At 41.6% G+C, this 23158-nt stretch overlaps 1 protein-coding gene across 1 annotated transcript in view; it reads right to left on the minus strand.

The window, feature by feature from the left end:
* Positions 1-4726: 4726 nt before the first annotated feature.
* XPR1 (xenotropic and polytropic retrovirus receptor 1) overlaps positions 4727-23158 on the minus strand; it is a 165264-nt gene continuing 146832 nt past the window's right edge. The window contains exons 12-15 of the mRNA XM_054979432.1: positions 16272-16438; positions 14841-14980; positions 13592-13813; positions 4727-11408 (exon numbers count right to left, since the gene is read on the minus strand). Of these exons, the coding sequence (XP_054835407.1) occupies positions 11348-11408; positions 13592-13813; positions 14841-14980; positions 16272-16438 (590 nt within the window). The 3' untranslated portion in view covers positions 4727-11347. The remainder of the gene's footprint in view (positions 11409-13591; positions 13814-14840; positions 14981-16271; positions 16439-23158) is intronic.

Raw genomic sequence — 23158 nt, forward strand, 5'->3', positions numbered from 1 at the left:
AAAATACTCGCAGGGCTGCGTAATTCTACACCTCAGGCCACAGCTCCTTCGTCATCTGCTGGAGGGAAGTTTTGAGAAAAGGATGCGAGGAGGAGCTAGGCCACCTCTGGCTGCAGTTCAGGAATTGTTTAGTCTCCTTTTTTGGAAGGAGCTGGCTAGAATTTTAAACAAAGCCGCCTCAGGAGGGTGGTTTCGCTCTGCAAAAGCAGGTTCACAGGAGGTTTTAGTCTGAACACATTGCACGGATAGTTGGACACACACAGCTTTGAGATTTATCCACATTCAGTACCCCAGAGCTGAGATTATACAGTAATAACATTCTTCCAAGTTCTATGCAAAAAAATGGGTATACAGAGCTGCTCTTGGATGGCTTCAAATAGCTTTGAAAATCATTTAAAATATTTTGAACTTCTAAAGTAATTCCAGATGCTTAATAACGAAGCTAATCTTGAGTAAGATTGGCCAAGTTTTGAGTTCAAAAGTATTGAGGGAAAGGGTGGGTGAGCAGAGTTAGAATGGAATCGGGATTGTTATAACTTCATCTGGTAGAATCTGGATTTGATTAACCTTTCACATATCAATGAATACAGTAATGCTGTATTCTTCTGCCTGAAAGCTATGAACCAAGCTGGCTACGCTTTTTCAAGAATGTTTGTCCCCCTGATAGGCCAAGCCTATATGCAAGGAATAGAAACAGCCACCCTTGCCAGTGCCTTGATGCACTGGAGGTGAATCAATCAATGGGCCTCCATGAAAAGCATCTGCTAGGGAGTGCTGAGTTGTTCTCTAGGATAATCTTATTGCTTCAACATTTGGGTACATTCTGAACTTAACTAAGGCTAACATACAAAATACACACATTTTTTAAAATTCCCCCCTAATTTGATGCAAGATGTCAAGCTTTGGATCTCAAGATTGGGGTTTTGACATGAAGCAATTTGGCAAATATTTGGAAAAGGGGCCACAAAATTGTTTCTTGATTTCTTCCAAGAGTGGTAAGCTGCAGTACTGCAGCCCAGGCTCTGCTCACAACCTGAGTTCGATCCTGGCGGAAGCCGAGTTCAGGTAGCTGGCTCAAGGTTGACTCAGCCTTCCATCCTTCTGAGGTTGGTAAAGTGAGTGCCCAGTTTCCTGGGGGTAAAGTGTAGATGAGTGGGGAAGGCAATGGCAAACCACCCCATAACAAAAAGTGTGCCATGAAAATGTGATGTGACGTCCCCCCCATGGGTCAGTAATGACTCGGTGCTTGCTTCAAATTCATCAAGTCCCTTTTCCACAATAATGAACACATGGCATATAAAGGCATTCTATGGTCACTCATCCTGACTGAAGATACAGGATCTCAGGCTACTGTAGAAGTGACCACAGGTGCGGTCACAGAATATCCATTGTGACTAAAGGTAAAGCTGTAGCACAGTAGACCTAAAATGTGGGCGGAGCAGACTAGTGCCTTGATGGCAGCATCCAAAGTACCTGGTAGCCTGATGTGGCTACTATGGTTGCAGTTGAGAATAACAATTTGTTTAGGACCCCTAAGTGGTTAAAGTGCATTGCATACCTCATCTTCTTGCAATGACAACAGCTCTATAAATTAGGTACTATTATTGCCATGGGAGAGGTCTGAAACGGATTATGGCTTGCCTAGCATCACTTAATGAATTTATGGAACAGGGAAGATAGATTCCTGATTCACAGCTCAGCCTTTTATCCACGACGCTATTTATTTATTTACTTTATACACTACCTTTCTTGCCAGTGGGGACCTAAACCAGCTTATGTTGTTCTCCCCCCCCCAGCTCCAAGTTTATCCTCACAACAACCCTCCAAGGTAGGTTAGGCTGAGATTTGGTGAACTTCCATGGCAGAGCAGTTATTCAAACCTGGCTGTCCTGGCACAGCACTCAAACACTACACCACATTGGAGCAATTCAGATTCCAGAACAAGTTCTAAAACTCCTAAGCACAGTTCTTTGTAATATGTATTACCAGCTTCAATCAAACCCACTTCAATCAAACCCAGCAATTCTGATCTGGACCCTCCTCCTAAGAGGGATGAGAACTATTTTCAGACTCAGCTGGTCAGAGGTTTCAGCAGAACTCTGCTGATCAACGGAGGTTAGATAAATAGCATTCAGTTTACCTTTTCTAGCCAGAAGCAACTTATAGGTATGTGGACAGTTCAGCTTTCTTAGCAGATATATCCTCGCCCCCCCTCCATTTCACTCAGATACAATTTGCAATGGGGCACATGCTGGAATGGACAACGGCCTTATTTAATGGGGAGAATACATTCGATACTAAGGTATAAAATGCAAAATGGTAGGGATTTGTAAATGCTGGACTAGAGCTGAATGTCACAGCTAAATTTAAAGTGTATATTACTTAATAGGAGAACAAGCAACTTTATTGCACCAATGTGTATTGATGTTGGTGCGAGACTTTTGAATTACACAGAATGCTGTCAATATTATGCCTGACAAAGACACTTGCATAGCTCCAACATTTACATAGTTAACATCTTTTGCCCTGGGATCAGCATAGCAACATCTGCCTACACCAGCAAATTCTTAAATCGCATCACAGCAGACATCCCCAGGTCAAGGAAACAGCTCTTTATGCCTTTGCAGGTGTGAGACTGAGGACTCAGTAACCAGCATTCATTCCTATCCTTGGCTTTGAAATAAGCAGAACAAAGCATCATGGGTACTTTTAAGACGCAAACCTTACCTGGGTATCTATCATGCAGCCATCCCAGTTAAAACCAGCAACGAGCTGGAGTTGGGGGATTAAACAGAGAGGGCAGAGAGAATCTCAATAAATAAAATGGAAACCTTCAACTCTTCATTCTTGCTTTGTCCGCTGCTTGGACTGCTGCACCCATCACCACAAGGCATCTGTTCCCAAACTGCTGGTTTAAACTGGAGCTTTTGATATCCGTGATTGGTTTCATAATCCCAATCAAAATAAAAAGGAAATCGCAAGGATTATGAAATTGTTTTAATCCGTTCCTGCCTCATACATAGGACTGCAACACTAGATGCAGTTATCAGTTTTGTCTTCTGAAAATGCTCCCTAAAACATCAGCCCTTTCAGCGATGTCCAAGGAAATGGCGCTAGAAAGAGGAGCCCCCCCCCCCCCCGCCCGTAGCTGCTGTGATGGGAAAATGGAACGTTTCAATTTCCGGTACTCAGTAAATCTTATCAGGCAGGAGAAAAGAACCAAGGACTGATTTGCACTGTAGTTTGCACACAACCTATTTTGGACAAAGGACAAAAGCCACAGTGAAGGAAGAGAGATTATAAGAATGTTTGGAATTGCTGCTATATAGTTGGCATTGACAGAACTGTTTTTTTTTTTTAAGAGTAACTATTTGGGCCTGTAAAACTTGCACTGTGAATACTGACAGTTTTTAAGAAAAGGAAATCTCATATAATATAGGTCTACACAGCTATCCTGCATTATCTATTCTGATCTCTCCCCTGTAGCAGCCTAAATGTTAGGCAATCCATGTTTTAAAATCTGTGTGCACTGAATTTATCAAACGTGCAATGATGTTTTTGCTTCAGCGCATCAGATTGAGCAAAATGTGTTGCTTCACAAACACCGTAATTACGTGCAACTTCCAATCCTCTCTCCGTGTAGGATGTGGTACAGATTGGAGAGTGTGGTTGGGGATGTTCGGATGGTCTTGGAATAGATGCCAATCATGCTAGGCCTTTGCATTTACGTATGAGGAAGTTTGGCAGGGACAGTAAGAGGTGCTTTGCAGGATCAGACAGTGGTCCATCTATTTCAGCATTGTTTCATACAGTGGCCAACCAGTTGCCCTGGAGGGCCAACAGCAGCTAATAATGTTCCAAATCTGTATCCCCAACATGGGTTTCTGTTCCCCCAACTCCTGGTTTATCTCCGGTGCTGAGAAGGTAGTTACCGTTACTTTTTCGTGAGTAAATGAGCACTTGAGTTAAATAGGAATGTCATGAAAATGGCTTTCTAACCCACCCCACCAAATTGGATCTACTAGTGCTAAGGGACATTTTACAAGCAACATGACAGCAAAGCTGGATTTCCCAGTCATGCACTTAGCAGGAGCCAAATCCAATCGGGTGGCTTCTGACTTATTCTCTTATAATAGATATGCATTTTCAAAACCTATTTGTTACATCCGCAGTTTATAAGCTCGGGTGTGCTCTCCTTAGGGGGTAACCAGTGAAGAAATAATTTGATTTAAATTCCCAACTGTCCCTAGAAACTACAATTCTTACAGCAATATGAAGGGTTTTGTAGCAGTTCTAGGCAAAAAGTAGGAAATGGTAGAAGTATGGATGGAGCCCAGCGGTAGCTATGTTCTTCCAGCTTTGGGTCCAGCGCCCCATCTTCTGCAGCCTTCTATGCCACATAAAATGTTGCTCTTGGGGATCAGGAGGGCTGCAGCTAGAATGGAAAACCCACAGAAAATGCAAACCCTGCCTTCCGCCCTTCTCACACACAGCCAGCTTAGGATCCACCACACTGAGCATAATAGCAAGAATTTTTTTCTGTGCAAGGCACTGAAATTGGAGAGCTGTGCTCAGTCATGCTTGTGTAGTTGTGCAAACCCCATTCAGGTAAACTGAGTAATCTGAGTGGATTGTGTGTTCGGTGTCTGTATGTTGAAAAATATGTGCAAAGTCAGCAAGGCAGGGAGAAAGGTGCAACATTCGGAACACGAAAACACACAAGAAGTCATTGGAAAACAAAGCTTGTAATAATGAAAAAGGACAGATTAATAAACCAATCACTGTTTTTTTTTCTTTAAAAACACAGAAACCACATTAACTTTTTTTAAATACAACCATCTAGGAACTATGAAACAGTACCACGTTGTGCATTTTTTTTTAAACCTACTTATCAAGAAAGGTAATTCCACACTTCAGAAAATCTTATATCCATTGGAGGGGTGGGGAAGAGAAGGGGAGGGAGGAGACAGCTAATAGCGCAGTCACGGGTAACATCATCATGACTCCAAGCAAGCGGCAAGTCTTTGTCCTCACCTTTTCCACTGAGCCAAAAGAAGAGTGGAGAAGGGGATAGAGAAAGGAAGAAAAGGAAAAAAAAGAAAGAATAAAGCTTCCACAAGAGGACTAAAATCACATTCCATAGTTACTTTTTACACCTACAGCTCAGGGCTTCATATTATATACTCATAATGTAGACCAACACTGGAAGGATGAGAAGGGATGGGAATTAGTAAAGACAGTAGCAGGGCAGAGGTGTGTATGAAAAAGGCAAAGGTGCTTGCCGACTCCAAGCGCCGAAGAATCTACAGGATATGATGCAAACCAATAAATAGGCTGGAAAGATCTATGGCCTAGGACAACAAAAAAGATCATATTTCCGTTTTGTGCCAACTCAAAAGAGGAGCTATTTCATAGTCTAATTATAAACTCTGTGATTATCTCCTCCATTCCAGTAATACACCCAATTTAAAAAAATGGTTTCTTTTTGTTCTATAAATGCGCAAATCTTTGCCCAAAGATATGCAAACAAGTCATTTCTTTCGACCTGTCACATTGCCCAATTCACATTGCTGGGGCAAATTCTAATCTAAGCAATGACATAAAGGTGCTGGACAAAGGTAATCAGCATGAAAAAAACCCTTCTCCTCCAGATCCAAAGAGATCTTCGCCTCCTTGCCCTGTCCAACAACCATTTCTTTCAAGAATTCCAGTATTTACAATCAAATGGAAGCAAAAGGATGCAGGGTTCAGACGTGGTCACCTTTACTTCCTGCAAAGGGCCTCAGAAGACTCAGGTGTGCCTACTCTGAGGAGGCAAAGCAGGCTAGTCCAACTGCCCTGATCTTAATCCAGTGACTTAAATGGGAGTGAAAAAAACATGGAGCATGATGAGAAAAGCAATCAGGAAGGTCTAAAACCATGTATTTCAACTCATTCTTGGAGGTTTTTTGGCTTTCTTTTTCATTGTTGTTGGGTGATTGTCGCATAGGGGTGCTGGAACAAATGTATCCGCCCCACTTGAACTATCCATGCCCCACTACAGACTCATAGTCATGACAAACAGTGCTCTTATTGGTAAATATTTTATGGGAGGAGGGAAAACACATTTGTACTGAAATTGAACCACATGAACCTTCTGAATATTCTAGGGGAGTTCTTGAGCAATGGCTATCAAACTTTCTACCAATCAGGAGCGCCTACAACTAAAGAACCCTTGCATGTTGTAAAGGATTTGTGGGTGCATGCATGGTTGCTTCACAGAGGATGATATCCAGGCCTGCTGGGCTTCATTGTTGCTCTACGTACACTCATTCAACATTCCCAGGTATGTTGCAGAAGATTAGTAATGGTGGCCAAGTTCCCCGTCACATCTTCTCCCACATTTTCTAGGAAATTCGCAAAAACGACTGATCTAGATAAAAACTGAAGGCTACTCCCACCTCTGAGTTTGTCATCCCTATCACCCCCAGACCAACTCACAACAAAGTATGCAGCAAGGATGGTAGCAAGGTATTCCGATTCTAAGACACCAGAACCATGCAATTTCTCCAGCATACATGATTTAAATTTGCAATGCCAAGCTGAAAATTGCTAAAAAGGCCATTTGTTCATAACAGTAAAAATGTAAGTGATGAAAGGGCCATTTTAAAATTCCTCTTTGATATATGATCAGAATTATGGCTGATTGCTAGAAATGAGGGATCTTCATAATCAGGCAGATAAGATGCAGTATTTCTTTGAACTGAGACAACACAATCTTTCCTCCCTAGAATATGCTTCTAAAAAGAAACTAAAATAGTGAGGTATTACTATGCATTCTTGCCCAAGATGCTTCTTTTTGGCAGACAAAGAACAAAAGCCTCCTATTCTGCTGTCATCTAAGCTAAAAAATATTCAGCTTTCTCCCCCATAACCACATCGGGGATCCATATGTTTAAAAGACAGAAAAGACTTTTTCTTACATTTTAAAAAATGGAAAGAATGAAGTATAAGGATAGACTGCTGGAACAAAGGCTGGAGATGGAGACGGAAGATCCCATGGAGCATTTCCACCAACAGAAGGATTCTCATCAGCAGAATGTGACTTTCTCGTCTTCCCCCCCTTCCCCCTGCAGTCCAAAATGCCACTCCTGAGAGACAGTATTTTAGGTTGCCCATTTGGCACTGCAGTGGGAGGTTAGAAGCTTGTGCTTTGTTGGTAGGAAATCCTTGCTCTTTGGGGTCTAGCCCAGCAACTCCTAAGTGAGAGGCATCGCTTGCCACGGACATACACTGTATTTTTGTCACCTGTGGGGCAATCAGGTTTTACATGTTTTTGAAATAATAGAAAAACCAGCAACACCTTATTTGCCTGATGTGAAACTGGGTGTGTGTACATATCACAAGTAACAATCCATTGTCCATCTCTAAAAAAATCATTTTAAAAATCACATTTTTCCCGGTTTTCGTTTTGGGAAGAATGGTGCAGTGTTCTGTGAAGGTTTTTTTTGTGTGTGTGTGTGTACCCTGAATTCAGAAAACGTTACCTTTTCTTGATATTAGTAGTCACTATATAGCGGACTCCCATTCTGCATTGACCACCCCCTATGAGAACCATGCAGCTTCCCAAGATACCTTGTTTAAGAACAGGGTAATGACAGAAACACAGGAAGTGTACACATTAAAGGAACAGTCTTGAAAAGTCGTTTCTGAATCTGGAACACTCATCATCAGTAAAATTGGTGTACTTGAGATGAACTCTGGATCACACAAATCTCTACTTTAGCGAAACCCACAAATTCCATTTTCATCCATAACATGCAAAACAAAAAACACTTGACACTGTAATTCCCATTCTTCTGAATGGCCACATTGGCTCTCAAGACAAGAATATTCAACATTGCAAAGCAACTCATTCATTGGAGAGAGCTGCCTCCTAAAGTTTGGTGTGTTTCGTAAGATCTTCCACACCAACATGTTGACAATGATTTGGGGATATTTTTGCTTTGTTCTAGAATGTTGATCATTGTTGGAGAGGGCAGAATACTCTTCTCTATCCAAAACATGGATAATATATAGCCAGTTGGACTTTCCTGAGACACAGTATCTGAACCTAGCAGCGTGTCCACTTGTAGAAAATGAATTTCATGGACTGGAGACAGACAATAGTTTTTTGCAGAATGTTGATGGCGTTATGAAACAGGGCCTGCTGTTGACTATGCGTAATTCTCTCCTTATTGCCCCTCATGCACAGGGTTTCTATAGTGCTTCAAAACCTGTTGACCAGAAAGGGCCAGGTGGGACCAAAACAAAACAACCCCCCCCCCCTCTCAGGCACACCAAAACGGCAGTCACTCTCACATGCCATTTTCAACTCTGACTCCAGTCTTAGTCCCTTCTCTTTATCCTGCCAGAATTCATTGGATGGTAGGACTTTTTAATGTCAGGATATTCATTCTGGCCAATCCTAGTTTTGTCACATTCTTTTGTGCAACTTAAATGAGAGTAACCACCATAGAATACTTTGGGCTGGAAGAAGTTGCAGGTGACACATGACTTCAACTGACTGGCACCCCATGGTAAGGTCAATGCTCCTTTCACCTCGTCTTATTAAATTTACAGGCAGATGCAATTAATTCTTCAAGAGTCATGGGTAACGCTGCTCGCAAAACCCTGCAATTCCATGAATCAAAAAACAAAACCTTAGGACTGCAGAATGAGAAATGGAACAACCCTCCTCCCAAAAAAACATCTGTCAAGGGTCTCTTCATGTCATGCCACAGATGCGTCTGTTCTTGTCCAAGCAAACAATGCATGCCTGTGGCGGGATATCCAAGGAGGACGGATGTGTGGGGTTCTCTATTAGTCTATTATTTAGATATTGGAACAGCCTGCCTTAGGAATACTAAGTGGCTCTGGTCAGAAAGGACTAATACCACGTAACTCCCAATACTCTTATTACTAGCAATATGCCATTATCTTTCCACAGTGTTAAAAGCTTAGTGGTTTGACCAGAACAATGTGCCACCAGTGTACAGCATCCCAACAAGCTCTAACACATTACTAGTGAGCCCAAGGTTCACTTTCTGAATCTCTTGCCTAAAAAGAGACCTCAACTTGCAGTCACTCTTTAACTTTGAATTCTTCTGTTGTTGTTCAGAATCAAATAAGGTAGGTTTCCTTCAGTTCCTCTGGGCTAGAGGCACATTATGCATATTATTTAAGAAACAAAATATACATACATACACACAAGCCCCATAGAATAAGTCTTTTGAATGGCCTGGGAAGATAGGTGGGGAATAACTAATTGAGTAGGATCCAATTATAAGACAAGGGGAAGAAGAATCCTTTGTTTCAAAGGGTGCCTCTGATGGCAGACCCAAGAGGGCTCCTTGAGAGAAAGGAACCAGCAACAAACTGCAACCTGAAAAAGGATTTTAAAAGACACTGCAGTCCTTTCTGCAAAACCAAATCCTGGATTAGAGACCAAGTTAAGGAAAACTGAACTCATTTCCCCTAGTATATGGTGTCAACTTCACACACGCACACACTGTGTAACAGAGCACAAACAAGATTTCATTTGCTAACGTTAAGCACAAATGCTTAGCACACACAATGCAGGCTTGCGACTAGGCAGGGTGAGTGAGGGGCGGAGTGGGTATGGGCACCTTCAACATTCGTGTGGCTGTCCTGTCCTACAGGCTCTGTGATTTTTAAATTGCCACTTCTTTTCCCTACTGAATTTGCTAAAACTGTACAGCCGTTTTGCCTATCTTAAGTCCAATTGGAAGTCTTGTAAAAGACAGACCTAGCACTAAACTGGAAATTAGGATCGGTGTAGGAGAGGGGAGAGAGAGGTGCTTTGTTTTTTAAAAAAAGGAAACAAAAGCGAACCTGAGGATGTCCTTGGCCAGTGATTGTCAGACAAGTCTTTGCCAAAGTTAGGCAAAAGTTTTTCTTTGTTTTTGTGTTTTAAAAAAAAGCAGTAAAAAGCCCTTTCTATTGCAATACCAACTTCCTCAGTCTTTTAGAATCTACATAACATCGAAGTTATCTAAATGACAAACTCTGGAGGGTCTGCCAGGCCGCCAAATGGGCTGCTGGACGCACCACCTAATAACCCTCGAACAAAGCAGACCATTCCCTCGCTTACTTCCAAGGTGTTCACGGATGATCTAGCTGAAGTGAATGGAACAATGCAGTAACTCCCTATTTAGAAACGGATAGATAATGCCCTAGAGACTCAGCTCGTTAGAATGAAAGCCATTCTCCACCATCAAACTAAGGCTCTGTTTTCGTCTGGGTGTCTGGAGGCCTGCACAGGCTTAGCTGGAACTAACCTTTCTCCACCAGAAATCTAAAAGGTCATCGATATTATTTCCGCACAGCCACGTTATAAAAAAGAGAGAGAAAAAGAAACGGACAACAAGGATGAGCCGGCTAAAAGGGTGCCCAGGTTCCTGGAGGGCTACCAGCAGCAAGCAAAACCCATCAGAGAAACTTTGGCTTAAAATAAAAGGGGGGGGGGAAATGCCAGGTCAAACCAGTGCAAGTTCTCTCATCAAAGAGGTATTTCAATAGGCTTAACCTCACAAGAGTGATCCAGGATCTACGTCTCCTTCCCTCCCCACCACTTGCCTTGTCTTTAGAGAGTTACCACTTTCATTGCACAGGACTTCAAACCTTTCTTGAATTGATTGTTAACTATCATAAATAATGGTGAAAACTATGTGCAACAAATATGTCATATTTTCAAAAAGTTATAAGAAAGTTACATCAAATTAAAAAGTAGCTTCGTGAATGAAGGTACTGCTCTAAGTGCACTTTTCCGGCAAGTGCAGCAAGTGCCTTGGCGCTAGATATGAAGGAAAAAACCAACGAAGAGAGAAAGAGAGAGAGAGAGAGAGAGAGAGAGAACGAGCCAGAGTTAAAAACGCAGGTCCAGTTTCAACCAGTCAAAACTGGACTGAGCAGAGACTGAGTGAGTTCTCGGCAGAGTCCCATTAGGGAGTCCCTACGGCGATGCTTGTTCTTCATCCAGATTATTTGTCCTTGTTGAGATTGTAAACAATCTTTAAGACAGTTCCTTCCTTAAAGTGTCCCTCTGATTGGCAAAAACGAAGTTGTTGGTTTTTTTTTTAATTTGAAAAAAACAAAAACGAGAAATCAAATTAAAAACCAGAAGAAAATAAAAGAAAACACAGTGAGCTTGTTGGAGTCCATAGGATCCGGTCCGGAAGAGCTCAGAAAGTGTGTTCAGATTTTTCTCCTGTATTCAGCTGCAACTGTACCAGAGGTTGGATTGGTTGGGGGGAGGGTAGTAAAGCAAGAGGGAACAAAGGATGTGGAACTAGGCTCTGCGGACGTTTCATGTGTTGGCTTCATCATCTGTGTCTTCTATTAACACCTTGGTGTCTCGAGCCTTGGACCTGGGAGAAAACAAAATGAAAAAGAAAGCCAATGAGAGAAGCTGTTGCAATACTCCAGCGGAGCACAAGATCTAATTTTCAACTCTCTCTACTAATCATTATAGCCAACAAAGCATCGTAGCCGCTACAATGGAAAAAAGCTCACAAGGTAAACCATTTATATTGACGTTGGAGAATATGATGGGCATTTCAAAGCTTCTGAGAGTCACAGATCGTTCATCGTGTGTAAGCAAGCTGACAACATCCATGCCTAGGGTTTGAAAGTTTGCAGTACTCCCCACCTTGTTGTGTCTGGTATGTGCCCTAAACTCACACACCTCCCATCATGCAGAAATTGCAACACAGTGATGAAGCACGTATGCATCTTCTCAACTCTCACATCTTGAGCTTCAAGCTGTCTTTAGGCAGGCAGAACTAGCAAACAGTCTGTACACTTCAGAGGCACAAACACTGGCTTATTTTGTTGAACACAACAACCACTGGTTTATTTTGTCCACAACCACCACTGGTTTATTTATCTATTCAGTCATTTAAAACATTTTGTCCTGCCTTATCTCCTACGACTCAGCACATTAGTTCAGAGTTATATGGAACACTGATACAGGAATATTGTTTTCCAGAACATTATTCATTGCATCCAGAGATTCCAGTCCAGTAGCACCCTGAAAACCAATATGATTTTCAGAATATAAGCTTTTGAAATTCAAAGCTCCTTTCATCAGATATGAAGAATTCTACTTATGAAGAATTCTACCTTTTGTAAAAAGGTAAAATGTCTAGTTATTAGTCATTATAAAAGGTGCTTTCAGATGCCATCTAAAGAAGTGAGCTGCGTTTCACAAAAGCTCATATCCTACCACAAATGTTGCTAGCCTGGAAATCTTGTTCGTCTTCTGGGTGCCACTGGACTTGAATCTTGCCATAAAAGGCGCTAAATACTTCACTACCAGAAGAGTCCTAGCATATAGTCACCAGAGTTGTGAGCACTCTTCACAACTCTCTGCTCCTTCTTATGGGTTCCAGCCACAACTCGTCTAGCCATGATTGCAGCAAGTCATATTTCATCTCCCCACCGCCCCTCTATCTAGTCTACTAAATTCTGATCAGAATACTTTATCCTAACAAAAAAAATGAATGGTAGATCAAACAGTAGGAACATGATTTATCTCGTGTAGGTAGCTTAAGTTGCTTGCTACGAATTTGCAGGTTATGGCTTTATGGGTTGCAGGACTTTTGAGGTTCCTACTACCTACAACATGACAGCACTTTCTACCACCACCTAAAGACTACTCTGAGCAAGAGCCTTTTAGCAGTACACTGACACTGTATTAAAATCCATTAACTTCTCTAGAGTTCTCTGTTTAGAACTTCACCCTTTAAATGTTAAATCCAAACAAGAACAAAATCCACATAGTATCTTTAAGACTGATCTACATGATGCAAAAGAGTGTGCAAGCTTTTGAGTTCACCAGAAAGCTTCATCAGGCGGGATGTCACAAAAATAAATAAATAAATATGGCTAGTGGGGAGCAGTTGTCTGAGACCATGATCTTAAGACCTGGTCTTAAGCAGGCAACTTTAAAATGGTGCTGTGTGGGATTGCATCCCTGGCTTTCTGGGAGCAAGAAGTAACAGATGGACAGTGTTTTCTTTTGTGTCACTTTTGTACGGTCCTAATAAAAGGTATTACGTGTATTGCTTCTTTGGAATTGTTTGCACACTGACACAGCGGCTTACAACTTTTCCTCAACTTGCACACTGACACAGCAGCTTACAACTTTTTCTCATGTACATGAGCCTTTTAATGTGGGGAAGCAATCAAAGTGGCCGAAGTCTTGGGAGAACTGGATCTCATCTCAGCCCTGAACAACTGAATTTGCTCTTACTTCTCCGTGTGGACAGAGTCACAGGAACTTCTGAAATAACACTAACTTCGTACACTCTCACTGCGTTTCTAAACTTTCTGTGTTAACATCCATTTCTTCTGTTTTATGGTTGTGTGCAGGGAATACATTTACCTTTTTATAAGCTCTAGGTAAGCTAGACACGGTGCAAAGTTGCATATAGGTAACAGCCGTCCCAGCCTTGCCTTATTTACATATTATGAGCTTTGTGTTTGTCTGGATGGAACTCTTAATGCAAGAAAGAAAATCCTGAGATGCTACTGAGCAATGAAGACATACTGTGAAGCAAGACGGGGTCGGTGCAAGGACACACTCTGGCTACGTTTCCATGCCCGGTTTTTCTGGCGGTTTCGGACACCATCCTCCTGGTCCATCATCTGCTCAAGCAGCGTCTGATCGTCCGCATTCAGTGGTGCCACGGAAATGTCCCGGACGGCACGGAACTCGCCACAGTTGTTCAGATGCTCGTTCTCCAGTCGGAAGAAATTCCACACAAACCGCCTTAAAAGAGGTGGGGAGAGGACGATGGTAGTGAGAAACAAATGCACACTACAAGTGTAAAAGACTCTTCATAGCTATTGCAAACCAGAAGACACATAGATTAGGTAACTGAAACAAGAAAGCCATTAGTGGGATAAAAATCTTCCCGCCTCTTTGAAAACCTGGTGGCAAGCAAAGACGGGTGAGGCTCCTGCACTGCTCCCCGATATGATGGATGGATTTCTAAGTTGTATGTAACAGCCTGTTCTTTCTGAAAGTGACACTTAAGCACATCAGATGCTGGAGGAAAAAACACACAGCAGAGTTCGATTGTTATGAGTCAAATGGGGGTGTATTACCTAGGTTCAGAGCCTCACTTAAACATTAAACTTGTTGGTTTGACTTGGTCACATCAACGTCTCTTAACTTAATCTGCCACTTCACAAGACCACTGTGAGAATGTATTGATGTGAGCTTCACAGAAGGAAAAGGGATTAAAATGCCACCACACTGCAAGTATTAGAGAGCGGGGGCTGAGAGTAGTTTGCACCAGAGAAACACTAGTAGCGAACGTGGAATAAAAAGTATGCACGCTCATAAACTCTTTCCAGGCTTTCCAATGTTCTGGCACATTTGAGATGTGAGTGGGAAGGGGGGGGGAAAGGTGCCTGGATTGCAGAAAAGATGGTAAAGGAACCAGGAAGAAGGACCGGCTATTACAGAAGACACCCAAAGCCTTGTGTGATTGCTCACATGAGCCTGCTCAAATTCCCCTTTGATTTCTAGCTCTCGGATACACAGAGTTAGCTATTTTCTAAATCTTCACAAGGCTAGCCGTTTGCATTTGTAAGGCTGGATGGGATGTTCAGCTGAAATTCTGGGTGCTGCCACTGCTGGCTCAGGGAGTGCATTTGGGCCACATAGAGGAGTTCAGGGGGTCAAAGAATTGTTTGTCCCATGTGGGGTTACATGCCATATTGGACAATTTGCAGAAAAGCACAGACTCCTGCAGAGCCTGGGAATCACTGATACAGTCAATACATCTTACCTGAAAACTTCAAGTGGTGCAAACACAGTGGTAATGATGTCTGAGGCATATGGAGAAATCTCCATGGTGGTAAGGGAGACCTGGATAGTCCATGTGAAACGCAATATCACATCCTCAACAATGGCACAATAGTAGTAGGCCTGAGGAAGTATCAAGTGGAAAAGGTAAATAGTTAAAAGAGAAAAGGACTGGGACTTCTTGATACAATAGACTCAGGAGACCCAGCAGTTTAGTTGCTTGAGATTGCCGCTCTAACACTGCTTCTGATTTAGGCTTCCCAGCTGCCTGCCAGTGGCTGGTAATCTCCCAGGGCAAGCGCCATAGAGATTCCCCACCACCGACAGGCAACTCAGGAAACCGCGCATGGGGCGCGCTCCTGGTGGGGCATGACATCGTCACTTCCTGAACTGATGTTATCATATTGGCCATGGGCGTGCTCCTGTGCTTCGCTGGGACCATTTTTGTCCCCAGACAAACCAGAATTAGCTCTATGCAAAGCACGGGCACATGCTCGTGGCCCCAGGATGACATCACTTCAGGAAGTGACATCATCACACAACTGCCAGGTGCATGCGCAAAGTGCATGCACAAAAAGAAACAGGTGCATGACACAAGGTAAGTACCAGGTCCCTCCCCCACTCCTGCCAGGAGGATTCTGATTGGCTTGAGCAAATGTCAGAAGATCTGCACAACAGATACAAGGAAATAAGTTTTTATAAATAACCTCAGGCATGACCTACAGTTTATCCTCCATTCTTCCTTCATGGTCACAGGGAATGCAGCCTTGACTGGGCCCCCTTGGACCTCTGGGCCCCAGAAAAGTGTACCGTCCTCCACCCCATGTGGGAGCCATTCACAGGTTGAAAACAAAATTCTTCTCTCATCCGACCCTACTTCCTTATCTGTGTGGCCACCTGTTTGTTATTATTGACTCTATAATATCATGCGAGCTCCAAAGGAAGAAGCCACTTTATTTTACCTTATTCAAGGCCTGATTTTGACACAGGCAAGGGAATGAGGCGGTAGAATGCTGAGGTGTTAAAATGGATTGCACTACCTCAGGCGGCACGTAGTGGCTTCTACTAATCAATGCTCCTTTTATTTTTTTTAAAAAAACCTCTCTGTAGTCAGAAACAACAGGAAGAAAGCTTCTACTCCGCCTCTCTGTTTGCTCTGCTCTGTTATTTTTGGGGGGAGAGAGGGAATTTTATAACATGGGAGAACTTTCAAACTGTGAAGCAACGTGATCCTCCACCTACAGACTAAAGTGGTGCAAAGCATTTTACGCTCTCATTCTCTTTCACATGTAAAGCAGGCTTCATTCTTCCCTGTAAAGCGTGGATTGGACTCTTCGGCTTAAACAGATGCTCAGACCAGAAAAATATCTTGACACAGATTCAAGCCGTGTGGTAAAAACAGTTGCACGCACACCTTTTGTGGGTAGACAATCTCCTCTCGCAAGAAGGTGTTTTCACCAGCATTCTTGTCAAAGAGACCCCAGTCCATCTTCAAGTCCCAGATAAGAGTGTAGCAGGAGCTGATAAAATAGAAGACGATCCACAGGTAGAGGAACACTCGGTGGTCGATGTGTTTTTGATCTGCAAGAAAGAAGGAAACAGTGTTGTATAGATCTAAGCAGAGCTCTTTCAAGGGAAAGAGATGGAGATATGTGCTCACTGGATTCATTTGGCCAGTTGTGTCGACAGCACTTTACATGAGTAGCATATTCATTCCAAGAATTTAAACAACGCAGGTATGAACCAATGCGATGTGGTGTAGTGGCTAGAACATCAGACAATGAGTCAGTCGGAGTCCCCACTCAGCCGGGAAATTCACTAAAGGGCACTGAGACATCCATGCGCTCTCTTAACCTACCTCACATGGTGTTGAAATGATAAAACGGAGGAAGAGAATCATGTGTGCCTCCCTGAGTTTCTGGGAAGAAGGATGGGATGAAATAAAGCAAGAGCAATTTGTAAAAATCCACCCACCTTATTCACATGTGAAAAAGCATCTCAAAATATATGAATTTGAAACTTAATAAAGGAGCAGGTTGTTAACAAATAAGACCTCTTTACTGCAACAGAGAAAAAACCTAATGGAAATTCCTCTTCAAAATGATTGCATTGCCCTCTCAGCATGAGAAAATGTATTTTTTACATGCGGCAAAGGATACTGATTTTGGAGAAATAAGTATGCTATAGAAGAGAACGGTCCATTGATTTAAAATATCTGTTGCCCACCCACCCCCAGACTCACAGAAAACACTAGAATATATACCAGTAATTTAAAACTAAAAGAAGCAGCAGAAAAATCAACAAACTGTAAAAATAACAGGTAAAGTATCATTTTAAGTAAAATGGCAGCAAAAAAAGAATGCTGCTAGAATCAGCTAAAATCTACCTAGGAAAAACCTAAACTCAAAACAGATGTAAATAGAGGATGTGAGCTTCTTAGCCAGACTCCCCCTACCCAACCATACCCACTCAAAAAATGTCTGAATAAATAACAGTGATTTCACTTGGCATCTAAAGCTTAACAAACATGGAGTGAGGTAAAACAATGTTGGCAGTTAAGTCCACAAGCAAGGTGCCACCACAGAAAAGTCTCCACCTCTAGAAATCACCCCCATCACCTCTCAAGGTGAGGAGGACGTAAAGAATGGGGCCTCTGATGCATATCTTAAATGACTTAAGTTACTATTCTTTAGAGGTATCTTGAATGCTTTCATCTTCCTGCTCTGTACTGATGAATCTCTCGTTTTGCATGGAATGTGGGTTCTCTTGGTGTTGTATCTTGGCCTGTCGTGATAATCTGATTTGAATATTGTTAAGAGAGTGTGATACACTCTAGCAGCCCTATTTAGTTTTTTTAGATTTAAAATGCTAAAAAATAAATTAAGTAAGAGAAAAGGGAGGAAGTGTGTGGCCTACTAAGAGCTGGAAATTCCACTTCTCAGATCTCTACGCAGTCAGAAAAGCCAGAAAATCAGTAAGTGAACTTAGGCAAGCTAGAATCTCCTCTTTCTATAGTAAGGAAACTAAATACTGGTCTGCCTTACAGAATCATTAATATAACCTGTCTTACTGGAATTGACACACCATTTTGACCAATTAGAAAAGAAACGACATGCATTAAAAAAATAGTTAAATCACCAACAACCCCCCCCCCCGGTCATTCTAATTTTGCCCAGTAGGTGGAAGTAAGTGCCTGGACATAGAGGAAAATTTAGAAGCAATGGTCAGTTTAGAACAGGTAATGAAGCACACTCCACTTAGCAATTCTAATGTAACACAGGTGGGCTATGAAGGGCAGTGGCCAAATATACAAGTGAATCTTGGTTGGACTGCCTATGGATTTTCTACATGAATACATGCAAGCTTTTTAAAAAGTACACACACACACACACAGACCAAACTTGTTATTCTAAGGAAGAACAAACAATGCAACAATGAATCTTGTGTCACCTTAAAGAGTGCAACAATCTATTTGAGGCATCAGCTTTCGTTGACAAGGCTGAACTCTTAATTTATTTAGCAAATTTTTATACTACCTCTGCAGGGAATCCACCCAGGCTCACTGCTGCTTCAATCTCTCTCTCCCTCTTATACAAGCATTTGAATACTCAATGAACATTCCACCCAGATTCTGTGGAATATATGGAATTAAAATGAAATGTATTTAAGTAATAATAGAATCACACACCATAATGGGTTATACTTTGGGGGTGTACTTAGATACAACTAAGATGACCTATACCGTCACACAGCCTCAGGGAATTTGGGCTTCTCTGCATGCTCAACTTATTCCTGATTTTCTTAGCAGTCGATCCACAAACACTGGAATCGGTTTGGGTACAGTTCTTCGGAACATTTGCCCTCCCTCTTTAATAGTTGTGGAGTTGGTTTATTTTCTTCTTCTATTCATTTGCCCTGAATAATCAGGATTTCCAAGAGAGGGTGCTGTTGTCATCTGTGGCATTATTGGTAGCACCATAGGACCACTCCCCTTTTTTTATCTATAGCAGCGGATTTTTGAATTTTAAAAGAATTGTCAATTTCATAACATTATAATGGCCTAACATTATACTAAAAGATGCAGCAGGTTTTCTGAATCTCCAGCTTTCATTTTTTTAAGAAAGTCAGTCTCTAGCCCCCTCCCTTGCAAAGATATGCCCTTTTCCTTATATTTTCACAAGGAAAGGGGCTAGAGACTGACTTTCTTTAAAAAAATGAAAGCTGGAGATTCAGAGAACCTGCTGCATCTTTTAGTGTAATGTTAGGTCATTATAATGTTATGAAGGTGATGATTAAAAAGAAGATTGAAAGTGAAATCAGGAGGGGAAGAAAGGTGGGGGGGAGGGAGGAGTGGCTTGACTATGATGAACAACCAATCATCAGAAAGTGGGCTGGAGGTGGGTGGAAGTGGGCAGGACAAACAAAACCGAAAGAAACATTCTGAACAAAGGCAACTCAGAATCAGCTTCAAAAGAAAAAGAGGCTGGTGTAAAAATGGTCTCAAAAGACCCAGTGGGAAAAATGGGGGGGGGAGTGAAAACTAAAGGTGGAAATGAGGGGATAAATTGAAGCTGTATGGGGCTAGAACCAATGGGGGAAAAAAACCCATGCAGGGAAGCCCATTATATTACAGCGTAATTTGCATGTGCAAAATTGGCCTTACTTCTCCCTACAAGAAATTTGGCACTCATGAGGAACTTAAATGCACATTTCTAGTAACATGCTTCAATACCTTTAATCCCGTTCTTGGAAACCAGCCCATTTAACCCCTTTTGATGTGCACTCTCTGCACTTGGTGGGAAAACAGGGCACCAGGAGGCCACAAATAAGCGCAACTGTGCATATCCAAATTCGGTATTAATTGATGGTTTATTGCAAAAAAAAAATCTCAAGCTACGATGCAACAACACAGCGCTATGTCTTCAGAAACCATAAGATCTTCATTACTGCTTGATTACACTCCAGCAATAGCATCATTGGTCAGCATTGCCTTGTTTCTTTTCCATAGTTTATCTGTACTGTTCTTCTCAAAAGACAAAAAGAGGCTTAATCAAATGGCACTGATTTCCCCCCAGGGCTTGCTGATATTCAGATCATCATAAACAAGACACTGGCTGGAAATTTCTCATCTCAAATGTCAAATGTGAAACAATTCTTGCAAAAAAAAAGGGGGACGCATTAGGCTCAGAGCATGAGACACACTCAATGAGTAAATCAAAATTCAAAATTCTACAAAATTTTGTTTAAAGGTTCTTTATTAAAAAGTACTCCAAAATTAGCAAGATCATATTTGTGGTCTTATTTGACTTGGGGCTTATTTTTATTTATTTATTTAACATCTGTTAATCCCCTTTCTGGTGTTAAATATCTTGCAATTTATTCCTCATCAATCTTATTTTCCTGCAGCAGGCCTCCTAGCAGTCCCTCTAGCCATTTCCCTCTGTATTTAGTTTAAAGGTTCTTTATTAAAAGAACGCCAAAATAAGCAAGATCATATTTGTGGTCTTATTTTACTTGGGGTTTATTTTCATTTATTTATTTAACGTCTGTTAATCCCCTTTCCCCCGTCAAATATCTTGTAATTTATTCTTCACCAATCTTATTTTCCTACAGCAGGCCTCCTAGCAGTCTCACAATCCACAAGGTATTTGAAATAAAGAGTAAAAGCAACTGAACAGCAGAGCCAACAAACAGACTCTGGTTCCTTGTAAAGATGCAGTCACACACTAAATTATAAAGGGTTGAATCCCACCTAACATGTCCAAAGATGGAAGGGGGGGGGGAAATTTTCAGTGCTTCTCTCCATCATTACAGACCTCTGACTTTCTTTCCAAGCTATTCCTGGGGGGGGGGGAGGTTCTGAACCCACAAAAGCAGAGGAGGGGGGAGGGCGCATTCTGGCTTGCAAGAGGAGAGGGAAAGTGAAAAAGTCACGTTTTGCTAACAGAAATCCTTCCAATCAGTGGGTATTTCCAGTACGATCCAATCCATTATTTGTAATTAAGTGATAACAAAACATAAAGGTTTAAAATACTTTAAATGTTAAGGCTTTGAAGCCTCTGTTTTGTCATTACTTTTTTATATTATACACACATTCCCACAAACTGCGTTCCAATTATTTTATGCATGCCCACCCAAGCTAGCACCTTGTCATGTTTATGAGACAGAGTTTGAAAACTACCATGTTCACATGAACTATTATTTCACATCCACAAAGGAACTTTTAAGTCCTCAATGCTCTTTAAACTGATGATGAAGAACTCTGAATTCACTGCAATAATGAGGTTAAACTGAGAAACAAAATATATGGGAGAGACTATGAGGAAACAGATTTTGGCTAAATATTAGCAAAAGTTTTCTAACAGTAAGAGCTCTAGAGGTACCGATCTTCAAGAATAAAGGGAAAAGGCAGGACCCACAGAACTATTGCCCATTTACCCTCCTCTCAGTAATCAGGAAACTATATGAAGCTTATTTAAGCATAAGATTGAAAGAATGGATGGAGGATTTAGAAATTTTGAGTGACGAACAAGGTCGGTTCCACCAAGGATGCTCTGCAGTCAATCGCTGCCCGGTCTTGGCTCATTTGATTGAAAAGTATACTACTACAGTAAACAATCATTTATATGTAGCCTTCATGGGCTTACACTCTGCATTCGACAGCATATCTAGAACTAGACTATGGCTGAAGCTAAAGGAAACTACGATCAGCAGGTGCTTGCTATGGCTATTGACTTGGACGATACCTCAATATCGAGATATTTTCTTGGCTGCTAGACTGAACGCTGTACTAACTCCAGAAATGAAAGGTTGCTTTTTGAAAATTTCCTTTTCAGAATGTGTTTCTGTAATACAGGGAAGACAAGCACCTTGGCTCATCTAGTAATTGAATGCCCAAATTTCAGTGAGGAGAGACAAAGATGGATTACATCGATACAAGAGAATAATGAGCTCACAAATATTAATAAGAGCCTTTCTTTTCTTTTACAAGATAAGGACCCATACATTACCAGGTCACTGGCATCCTACCTTTTAGCAATCCAGCCTAAAATTAGGAAATTTTTGTGATTGGCAATAGTAGTTTTAGTATTTTGGTCTTTGTTTGTTAATGCAGGATCAGGCTTACAGCTATGGCCAAAAAAGCTGTACCAGGAAAGGAAAAAGATATTAAAGGAAAGGAAAAGGATATTAGCAAAAGTTTTCTAACAGTAAGAGCCGCAGAACAGACTGCATTAAGAAGTCTTTAAACAGATTGTGTTGGTGATGCTGTCATTGTGAATTTCTGCACTGAGGAAAGGGGTTGGACTGGATATCCTCTAAGACCCCTTCCAAATTCTATGACAAAAATATGGGCTCCTCTTTAAGAGGCATTCCCTATCTCTCGAGATAGCTTTCTGTGTTAATGTTACTGAAGTGGAGCCAACTGTTCTTTTTCTCTGGAGGTAGCACAGAAAGTATAGGCAGCTGGTTTGCAGGACATACAAAACCCTGGGATATCTACATCATGACAGCCAATGCAGTATTATTCAAGGGGGAAGGGCTTCTTGTTTTTAAAACATGTGTGAATATAAAGAGATTAGACATGTCGCTTTGAACCACTACAAAAATTAGAGCTGTTGATCTACATGCGAACATGGCCGTAGGGATCAACCAACCTTTAATCAAAGTAGTTTCCAGAGAAAACAGCTGCAGGTTGCCTATAAATTAGCTCATAATAAAAAAGGATGGTGCAATGAGATGAGCACTAATTGCATCTTTAATTGGTTTCCTATCACTAGGTTTCTATGCTTAGCAACTACTACCAAAAAAACCTGTACACTGTCCTAGGTGATTCCCTGTTTTCGGGTAATGGAAAACAATTAACACTGAAAAGCACTGCAAAGTTACATGAGACCTCCCCATTTTACTGTTACTGAGCTTTATTGTTAAAACTGAAAGAGCAGGGAAAATAATCATGCACATAGGTGGCTATGATGTGCCAAGGTGATCTTTCCAGAGGGGGTTAGTCTATAACAGCAAAGTAAATCAGGAGTCAGTGCCACCTTAAAGACTAACGAAAGTTGTTCCAGCAGAAGCTTTTGTGAGACAGCACTCACCTCCTTGGACACATACTGAATCATGGGTCTAACGGTAAGCTGCTACTTGCAAAAAGTTATGCTGGAATAAAGTGGACTTTTGATGTGCCACAGGAGATCCCTCACGCCCCAGATGCACAAACCACATGCTCTGTGACCATCTGTGACCACAGTACCAATGGGCATGGCTTGAAATTAAGACAAAGTATGGTTTTCTTGACATCCA

This window comes from Eublepharis macularius, chromosome 5 (assembly GCF_028583425.1).
Source record: "Eublepharis macularius isolate TG4126 chromosome 5, MPM_Emac_v1.0, whole genome shotgun sequence".
Classification (NCBI taxonomy): Eukaryota; Metazoa; Chordata; class Lepidosauria; order Squamata; family Eublepharidae; genus Eublepharis; species Eublepharis macularius.